Raw genomic sequence first — 11,056 nt, forward strand, 5'->3', positions numbered from 1 at the left:
TTGTACAATGTCTTATGCCAGCCAGATGGGCTCCTCAAAAAATTCCAAATCACCAGTATTACTCACTGGATTCTCAGATCCCGTCATTGGCCAGCCAACAGTGGCAAAATGGTCCTGTGAACCTTAGGTCATCCTTGATATAACACAGAAGACAGATGAAGCCCCATGGTACTACAGACAGACATAAAAATCCCAGCTGCAACAGGCCAAGAAGGATCCATTATTTGATCACCTTCACAGTCCATTGAAATAGCCTCTTGTCCACATTTTCTTGGCCCTAAGTTTAACAGTTCAGAGCAGTATCCATGATCATAATTCTTTCCTTTTTAGTGAATTCCAGAAGCCTTGATGATAATGAACGCATTACAGAGATTCAGGATTTCATGATGGCTGGATATTCACCATCAGTAAATATTGTCCTGACAGGCCCACCTAATGTAAAGAATAGGTACACTTTAATAACTTTCTTGTCTGCTACAGAATTTGTAGAGGTTTAACCAATTAGAGTTCAGAGTTATAAGTACAAGTCCACATGGTTTTTCTCCAAATGTCTTATCACAACCATGTCAGGTGTTACCATGAGCTTTTATCACATTATAAGATGCCTTGTAAGCTCTGGTACCAATGCTGGGGCTATACCATTTTCACAGCCACCTGTAGCAACAAGATAGGGCTCATTAACAGTGATCACTCAGTTTCCCAATGTTCTGAAGCAGTACTTTGCATGAATATCAAAGGTCTCAATGATCTTTCAGATCTCTAGACACCTTCATCTTCTAAGGACTCAGGTAAGCCAAAGTAATACGGGAAGCAGGATGCCATTTGCCAAGTTATTAATAAATTTGATGTAATAATTAACTCCTGAAAATATTAAAAGAAAATGGTTAGCTTAATAACAATTACATTTTAACACATAAAGAAACCTCACTACATATTATCACTGTTATGAGATACAAATAGTTCTTCTCAACTGTATGCTGACTACTGTTACAAGACCCCAGAGTTGACAAAAATTCTCAGTACACAAAATCTTCCGACCAGGCACATAAACCGAAATGAGGATGCAAAGTTTCAAAATAGGCCAATGGACAGCAGCTCCCCAGAAGAAACATAATTCTGATGGGTGGCAGTCACATGAAAATATAATTCTTTCATTTAAATGCCTGAATGGCCTTCTGGCTGCAAGTACAAAATGCAAGAGTTTTGGAAAAATCCTGACACTTGAGAGCATGACAGGTAGCTTTGTACTAATGAAAGCATTTCTGTCTTTGAGAACTGTCTCTTTTAAAAAATTTAGTGCCACACTTAGCAAGGTAACGAAGCTGATCTTTTATGATTTGAACTTGGTTAGCTGGGTAAGCTGTTTCCTCTCTACCGTTCCACTCTCCATCACTGTCAGCATCAAGGCAAAGAAGATACTGCCAATGCATTCAATATTTTGCAATGGTGTGGATTCAGTGGTTCCCTTATTAGATCTATATGACATTTAAGGCTTTTCATTGGGCCTTATGAGATTTTAGATTGAGCTTAGAGCGCTGGTTTCTTCAGCCACCAACTTGAATGTCATGGTAATAGTTTACCCAAGAAACCCACACTCTTCCTTTTACATTGCCACTGCTGCAGACTGCTCAGTCCCTCTGACTGCAAGAAGGAATTAGCTCACCTCTCTAAAAGCTCATGACCTCCAAACTTTCTTGTCCCCCCTTGATAAGACAGAGATCAACTTTAATTTCCTGGATGTGTTGTTAAAGCTGGTCAGTACTGGGGATGTATTTCGAGAGGCTTAAAAGGAATTCACCTTCTGTTCAGATTTAGAAGTGGCTGACATGACTATGTTTCCTAAAGGACTATTTTTATGCTGCTGAGAGGTCACTGTAAGTTTAAATATTAGGATACCTTAAGCTCTCATATAGGCATTTTAAATTTTGCTTACATTCAAACACAACTACATTGCATTTAAGCCTTCTGAAAACACTAGATATTGCAAAACACATCACAAGCTCTGGTTCAAAGAGTATCAATTAGCTTGCTCTTTTACTTGAACTATCCGGTTTAGTGCAGTAATTTGAAAAGGCCAACAGCAGCCTTGAATTATTATTTGTTAAGCCAAAAGGCTCCAGCCAGGAATAGGTCTCCATCATACTGGTGGAATGTAGGAATCAGTCAGCCTCTGCCTCAGAGACTTGAGCTAAATATAACAAAGTATTTAAGAACCTTAGAAATCTAAAATTCATTAGTGTTGCGGGTCTTAGACTAGCACATATCCTAATAAGACATAGGTGCTTATGAAAAGTCTATCTCAAGGCCTTGCTGTATTGAATCTCAGAACTGAGAATGGTCTATAGAAGTTGAAAACACAGCAGAAAGGAGGAGGAAGACTAAGTTGCAAAGGTTAAAAAAAGGTATGCTTAGGAGGTTATGTATGGTTTAGATTATTATTCTTCGTTTCTGTTTAATCCAAAGCAGGAAATTTGTTTGGCAGTAAATATGTCTGTATTGCATTGTACTATATATTCCCTGGTGTTGTCAGTTTCAGCTTACTGTGTATTGATATTTAAAAGTACCAACACAGAAGCCCATACTACCTTCTTCTTAGAAGGCCAGTACTAGACTTCAAATTATCCTAACTTCAAATGACTGATTGTAAGGATTTCTGTCAAATGGCTTTTTAAGGCAACATTTACTGCAGGAATCGATTATGAACCCCAGATTTAGACAGTGTCTTCTCCTAAACAAACAGCTGTATACACATCCTTTAGCACAGAAAGACTCAATAAGTTTGTTTACAAAGTAATTCACAATAAATCTCACAGGTAGTTTGCTTTTCCTTCCAAACGCACCAGAAAAACCCATTAAGTTCTGAGGAGGTGCATGCCTGTGCCTGAGAACGCACCCAGGTGAAAGAGGAAGCAACATACCAGAATTCTATATTTTTAAAAGCAAATTTTTACAATTTGCAAGAGCTATTAGGAATGAGTACAGTTTGTAACTGTTACTTTGAACAAGGACCTATCTGACTTCTGTGGGATTGAGTGTGTGTTAACTGTTTGCTGGTGAGACTATGAGGCTTACTACATAAGCTTGAACTGGGAAAAAAAGAAATCCTTTTTATGTACAGGATCCTGTTCTACCATATTAAGAGTAATGCTTGGCTAGAAGACCCTAGCATTTCCCAGCCTAATTTTCAGATTATACATTGTGTAGAACAATCTACAACATTTAAGTGCAACCAGCTGTCATTCATTCTTTACACCTCAACAGCAATATTGGAAAAGGTTTATACTTTGTGTTATGAAATTAAGAAAAATAGAATTGCATCCCTAAAAATGGAAACGTCAAGTCGAATTTCCAGATTGTCACACATCTTCCAGAGTACAGAAGGAAACTTTCTTCTGAGAAAGTGTGTGTATCAGGGGTTTGTGCAGACATCTCAAAACGTTAGGATTACAGATATTAGGGACCATTTTCACAGAATGACAGAATCACAGAATGTTAGTGGTTGGAAGGGATCTCCAGAGATCATCGAGTCCAACCCCCCTGCCAGAGCAGGACCATCTAGTCTAGGGCAGGTCACACAGGAATGCATCCAGATGGGTCTTAAAAGCCTCCGCGGAAGGAGACTCCACAACCTCCCTGGAGAGCCTGTTCCAGTGCTCTGGAACCCTTACAGTAAAGAAGTTCTTTCTCATGTTGAGGTGGAACTTCTTGTGTTCCAGCTTGTGACCATTGCCCCATGTCCTATTGCAGGGCATAAGTGAGAAGAGGTTGCCCTTTCCTTCCTGACACCCAGCCCGCATATATTTCTACACGGGCTGGGAATTTTGTCATTGGAAAGTGAGGAATTATTCTTTTCCCCTTTCTGTTCTTTCCTCTGGCCATTCTAATGCCCTGCCTTCATGCTGAAGTAAGGCATAACATCACTCTCCCAGCCTCAATATCCCCACATCGACTACTTCTGCCTCCCTCCACATCGACACCTAGTGTTTAACAGCTCACTTGTTCTACTCAGGGCACTTTCTGGGGTAAAAATAATTGTCAACAAATACAGTAAAAACAAACTTGGTGTAAGTTTTAATCTAAAACCTGACACATTTTAGGAATAATACACCTACAAAATCTCTGCTCTAAAAGACCCTGCCCCCACCAAGTTAGAAACAGAATGGTTTTAAAGGTTTTCAAATGTCCTACGTCTTAGGTGTGAAATTGGTAGTGAATCAGTTGGTGTGAATGATTTTATTTGAAAGGACATTGCTCTGAGCTTTCTAATTCTTCACATGCTCTTTGTAAAAATGTTTATATAGAAGATGATGGCCTTTCCATGCTATGCAGTTACAATTGCTTCAACAGATCACTGCACAAAAGAAGTGAACTCCTGCCTAATGAAAGCTGGCCTACTTGGAGTTCCTCCAATGCCCTTTCATTAAATGTAAAGTTCATAATATTAATCAGGCAACTGCTTATACTGGGAATCAAGTGAACATTTTCTGATATTGCAGCTGAGTTTTGTCAAAATGTTAGCTTTCCTTTACCAAGTGCATTCAGAAAGTCTGCTTACTGTCTCCTGCTCTGACGTCTAAATAACAAAGCCTATTCAATAGGCAGCTCTATGGGGTTGTACAATGTCTGCAGTCCCAGCTGAAGGAATATCAGTTCAGGAAAGAAACCACAAGGACTCTGTCCAATTTAAATTCAACATGGTAAGCTGTGCCAGTGAAAGTGGGCCACATATTGTAAATTTTGGTGGCAAAGGAAGGGCTTCCATTCAAGCCTCTCTGGGATGCTGGCACAGTGTTTTCAGTCATGCTCTGCAGGGGAAAATGGCTGCTTGGGCTGCTTACAGCAGATTCACTAGCTCCCCTTTCTGAATTCTTGAAACAAAAGCTCCTCCACTTTCTGGTAAAAACTGTAATCTGCAGGATGCAGGGGACAGGCTGCTGCCTGTTGAACAGCCAAACTCTACATGACCAAATTTCTGCAGGAAAATATTTTTTTCTGCTAATATCTTCCTACTGCAGATCAGGAAAACCTGAAGAGCACTTTCTAAGAAATCCTTTTCTTTTGCAGCCTTCCATCTTTTCAATCTTCAAACCAGGAAAAGACAGGAACTGCCAAGGCAAACATTGCCCCAGAAGTGTACAGACAGATATCTCCTAGACAGAACTGAGATTCAGAAGAGTAAGAAAGAGAACTGAGATCCAGAACTTCACCCAAATCTACTTTGCTTTCTTTCTCCTCAAAACATTATCCTCCCAGAATACAAGAGACCTCAGCCAAGTACTTGGATTCTCCCACCCTTTCTGGTCCAGCTTCAGTTGCTTTTATTCTTTACAATTCTCTTTATTTCTTTCTTCCATTCCTCACATTCTGCAGGCAAAGATACCATTTCCTACATTTTTGAAGTGAGTGACCTTAATCTTTTACCCGCCCATTCTAATGGAATGAGAATAAAACAGAAGTATAAAAAATGTTATGTCTGATTGCTAGCCAAAAAAATTTATACCTGACTGCTAGCTGTCTAATCAGCTTGTTTACATGTTATATCCCTTTTCACTTTTACACTGTCTGCTGAGACTGTGAAAACCGTTCTTTACAGAGCAGGGACTGTCTTATATTTGTCACAGAACCAGGCACAGTTCCTAGCTGAGTCTGAAGAATCCTCTCTAATTTGCTAAAGAAAATATTTGGGAAATGTATGTCCCTCTTAGTGCAAAATAGTCAATGTGAACTTCAGGGTATACTGATAAACTATCTAAATGCATTTGCCAAATGGATACTTGTCTATTGTAAGCCATCAAAAAATATGCTCATGACACAGATCCCTGTAAGTATAAACAATCTGATGAAGCAAAATGATTCAGAGTTACAGTTTAAAAAACTGAAGTAAGCAAAAAGATACATAGGAAAATCCCACCCCAAAAGATTGTGCTATCCAAGGGGATCTAGAATATTAATTGGTAAGTTATTGCAAACCTATAAAAAATCATCCCGTAATTACTCTGAAAAAAGTTGCAATTTCAAAGCTACACTGCAGAATAGCATACTGGATTAATTATGCCAGACTGCAGCAATAACCTTGAATTAAAGCTGCAACCTTCTATTTTTAAGAAACAATTGCCTTTCTGGTTGATGAAACCTGTCGTCCCATCAGGTAACAGACGTGACCAGGAAAGAGAAAAGCGATAATGAGTCAATCCAAGCTGTTTGATACATTTCAAATCTTCCTCCCACAGAGTGTAGCTGCCACAAGCTACATCACCAGTCTGGTTCTTGAAAACTCGATCTCCTCCCTGATGGGTGAATGTGTCCCAGACATTAGGGCCCTTTCCATCTGCATTCCAGCCTTCTGCTTGAAAAACAAAACTTGGTTATTACACTTTTGATATCAAAAGACATATGTTAAATGTAAATGTTTATCACAAAGTAGTCACAAACCCCTCAAAATCCCACGAGAAAAATGAGCAGTATTCCTATCCTGCTCCTTGTATCATTTAAACTAGGAACTTTCAGGCATTAGCAAGTATTTACATTAGGTTTTGCATTTATTCATATTTTTGCTTGCTGCTAATTATTTGAAAATCCTGTTTTGAAAAACATTCAGGATTCTGACACTTTTTATACTTCCCTAGCCAAAAATCAGATATTTGCAACTCTTGAGATATTACAGGTTTTCACAAAGGGCATTTTCTAATGCAACTCCCATCCACAAATGTAAAAGATCAGTCCATATCAAAGAAAGCCTTTAGGGTATGAGAAATACATCCAACAAACAGGCACTTACGGCTTTCTGGATGTCCTTTGAAAATCCTGACAGTCTGTTAAAAAGAAAGGAATGCCATTATGAGCCATGGCCCTAGGCATATACAAGCTGAATTAATAACACAGCTCTGCAAAAATTCTGCCTTTTGCTTAGCAAAAAAATTAATTTCACAGAAATGAATTTTGAATGCTCAAAACCCCTGCACCATTTTTCTTCACTTTCATAGTTTTGGGAAATTTCTTTGCAATTCCAAAATTGAGATAGACAGATTACCTTTAAAATATCCAAAATGTAGCTGTTATTTGACATTACAGTACTAATATCATATAATATTAATACTAAATAAATGCACCTTTCTTCATTAGAATACTTTTTGTTTTACCAAAACAATACTGTAGTCGAGGCAAACATTTAATTTTTAATGTGGAGAGCTCTGTAAACTTACACCCCTGCAAAGTGTGATTTTATCGTAAAATTGCAGATAACCCCAAAATGACCAACCTCATTTGCCAGCAAGATTTTTCAGACACCCATTGAACACATTGTTCCAGGGTTACTCTTTAAAAACTAAAATTACATTGTGCGTTAAAATCATGTATAAATTAAATATCAGTTGAGGTGTAAGATTAATAACTATATAATAGCTACATATCAATCCTCAATAAAAGTGTTTTAATAATCAATTAGTATCATAGAAATTAGAGATGGAGAAGAACTATTAGGAGGTCATTGAATCCATCCCCTGCCAACGCAAGATTGCTCCCTTAAGTATATTCGGTACTTAATACACATCTGTCTTATTAAATCTAAGTTTAATGCAAGGTTAAGCATATTGAAGACACTTAATTTAAAGCATTACTAAAATCTGTAATATCACTTCTATAACCTAGCTTTTCAAAGATCACTGTCACATTTCATGTTCTTTGCAGACTTTTATTGCAGCACATGAACACCAATACATTTACATTTGGTTGGTCAGTAAATTAAACTCTTATATGGGATAACCTTCTAAGTAGGTCAAATTTTAGACCCAGACAATTTGAGTTTCTCTTAATCTCAGATTTTATCACAGACTTTGTGCTCTGTCTATATACTTCTCAGAAAAACACAGTGTAAAAAGCTTTCTATATCCTGCTTCCAATTTCAAATATGCCTGCTGAAATAAACAGTCGTTTTAGAAAAGTGCAGGAAATAACAAATAACAATAATTCTTGAGTGGTACCTAGAATTTAGAAGCCTTTAAGAGCAGGCTTCCTGCACCATGTCAGTATGATATAGCTCTTTTTTTTTCACTATGGTGGGAGTGAAGGGAAGCCAAAAGCTGCCATAATGGGCAGCTAACACACCTTCATTTAAGAATCTGCAGATACTGAACGATTTCTTTTTTGACTGCCTTCCTCCAGCGAAGGTGGGAGTGAAGAAGAGAAGCATTCAATTTTCAGCAGAGGATGACAGTGCTACTCCAGTGATCATTAGCCACTATAAAGCACTGACTGGGGCTGTAGCAAACAGACACACTTCCAAGCATTCCTCACGCTGTTGGAAGAGACTCTCTGTAGAGTGCAGAGTATCTGAGCTACTGAAATAAAGTGCAGGAAGCAATCTAGCCAAGGAAACAGAAAGCTCCACATACAGTAACGTATCCTGCTGAGCCACAATTAGTCTGCACAGAGCATTGCTCTGCTTCAGTGAGCAGAGCTCGCGCCTCTAAACTTGCTCAGAACTCTCCACACCACACTGCACTTCGTAGTGCAGACATACCCTGGGTTTTAGTGTTTTGGGGCCAGGAAAGAACAGTGATGAGGAACTGATTTCACATTTCAAACACATAGGTGAGACTTAGCCAGCACATCATCACATAACATGTCATCAACTGATTAATATAAATTATCATGAAACATGATGCATTTTCCCCATTCTCTGAAGTTATTACAGTGGAATAAGATTTTTTTTTTTTTTTCCCCATTTAAGTGAAGCTAGTGAAGCAGGAATATTACTGACAGAGTATTTAAGTTTTCATGTACTCTTCCAAGTTAGCTGTTTTTCTAATTCATCTGTGTTTTCACCTTTTGGAATGAAATTTTCTTGGCCTGATCTCTACCGAAAAGGTGAAATTTTGTTTGAATTAATGCAGTTGAAGTATTTGGCATATGAAAGAAGTGAAGAAACCCACTTTTACCATTACAAGAATTTTTTGCAACCTTTCCCTCTCTTTAAAAAAAAAAAAAAAGAAATCAAGCAGAGAGTTGAAATTTAGCATAGAAATGGCCCTCAGTAAGAAGAAGTGCTTTTGAGTGTTCTGGTGCAAATTGATTTTGATTTGACTGAGTCATGAACCTTTGAAATTTGCACTTTGAGCATACAGAGTACAATTGGTATGATTTTTTATCACTTTGAAATATACAGAGTGGAGAAGGTTGTGCTGTGCATAAATACATAGCTGACGGTAAAAAATAAAGTAGCCTGTCAGCCCTTGCCTCATCCACTGTGTATCTTGTGATACGTGCAGCAACTGAGTTTGGACTCTGCAAGAACTTTTGCTTCAATCATGCTGCCTCTAAGTTGGAAGCTGCACAGTTTCCAAAGCTTTCAGGAGGAGGAATTCCCTGTTGAGTTTCTTACGTCTGTGGGAAAAGGGTCGTTTGAGTAATGTCTAGACCACATTATAGATTTTTTTTTTTTTTTTTACATTCTTCCAACTCAGAAGCCTTAGGAAAGCTCATTAAAAATACATTAAGAGAACATTAAAGTTGCACATCTAGCCACTCAAACGGCAGAAAATTATAATATCATTCTACATGCACACACAATTCATATTTGAAAAAATAGTTAGTAGGGCTATGCGCATTGCAGGACTCAAAATAGAATCTGGTCCAAAATATTGATTCCCTGGGAACAGCAAGCTGTTCACTCTATTAGGTGAAGCTAACTGAGCTCGTTAAGAGGTACCAAGCATGGGCAAGTACTCGAGCTTTCAGCAATAACCAAGAACTAAAGGCTACATCCTCAAAGACAATTTTAGATCTACAACTCCCATTTAGGAACTGAAATCAATGGGAGTTAAGTGCCTGTATGCTGCAGGGTATAATATGAGAAAATCAGATCTATATGTATTTTAAAGCTCTCTAAACACACATTTATGAAGAGATAAAGTTGGGGGGGTATGGCTGTAGGTGACCCTGTATGTTATGGGACTACGTTCCCTAATCTGCCACATATTTTGGTGCAAACCACTTTATCAGCACCTCCGTTCTGTTGGGAACATGTCCCTGGGGGTAAGGGCCTCCAGAAGTCAAAAAAAAACCTGCTAACCTCTCAGTTCACCATTTTTCATATTCTTTGGAGACAAATGCCTAACTGAGGACCCCTTGTGAGTACCAGTGTTCGGTGAGGCACTTCTCCCATCCAGTTTTGAAATAACTGATAGTAATCTATGTAAATTAGCTCTAGAGAAGTGAAATACTTTGAAAATAGCTTATACCTGCTTCCTGTCACTCTCCCCTCTCTCCCCCCCTACCCCCTGACAACTACTGAGATATTTCTGGGATTTGAAACATCCTTTACACTCTTCTTACTGTTTAGGTCAGAAGAGTTTAAACAGAAGTGTCGCATGGATTTGTGGCATATATACATAACAAGCATCTACATAACAAGGCAAAGATCAAACACTCCTGGATACAGACTTTTCATTCACTTAAAACTTCCTTAACACTCTGGCAGCTAAAATTTGACACCTTCAATTTGACATGCTACTTTAGCTGCACCCCAAGCAAATCCAACTGGAAAACTAATATCCTCTGGCACCTGCTGCAGAGGACCGGTGAATACACAGCATTATGCAACGCTATGGAGATGCGGGCTTCATCTGCAGCTGGCTTCCGGCTCCATCACTCTTCCACTTGTTACAAGTAGATTCTATACCGAAGACAAAAATAAACAAATAAACCCTGTGCAGTTTCACACACTGAAGGGCAAGCCATGCACTTTGCATATCTCAGGATTAAAGTGAAGAGGTCCAATCAGCTAACAGTGAAAGTGGAAAAGGCAGGAGTGGAAAAGCCTAGTGTGGTCATGGTCAAAGGGCTCCACCTAGGACAAAGTAGAATTACCCAGAACAGAACTCTATTCCCCCTCACTTGCCTCTCACCTCCCACCTCTCAGACAAATGACTTTGTGCACCATCTACTCAACAGAAATCATTTAGCCACCAGGTAAAAAGTCATTTCCACCCCTTTCAATAAGCTTCAAAACCCAGCATCACCTCTATTTTTCTAGCATCAAATTTATATATTTTTCTCT

General features: G+C 38.6%; 1 protein-coding gene across 1 annotated transcript; it reads right to left on the minus strand.

Annotated features, from left to right (window-relative positions):
- Positions 1-577: 577 nt before the first annotated feature.
- On the minus strand, positions 578-10,564 carry LOC103771380 (cytosolic beta-glucosidase-like; the record flags this gene model as incomplete). The annotated part of the gene is given in 6 exon segments (XM_008938672.1): positions 578-628; positions 631-750; positions 753-814; positions 816-861; positions 6,116-6,343; positions 10,492-10,564. Coding segments are annotated over 6 exon segments (580 nt in total), but the record flags the coding sequence as incomplete, so codon positions are not given.
- Positions 10,565-11,056: the final 492 nt, after the last annotated feature.

The sequence above is a fragment of the Merops nubicus genome, unplaced genomic scaffold, assembly GCF_000691845.1.
Source record: "Merops nubicus isolate BGI_N331 unplaced genomic scaffold, ASM69184v1 scaffold5814, whole genome shotgun sequence".
Classification (NCBI taxonomy): domain Eukaryota; kingdom Metazoa; phylum Chordata; class Aves; order Coraciiformes; family Meropidae; genus Merops; species Merops nubicus.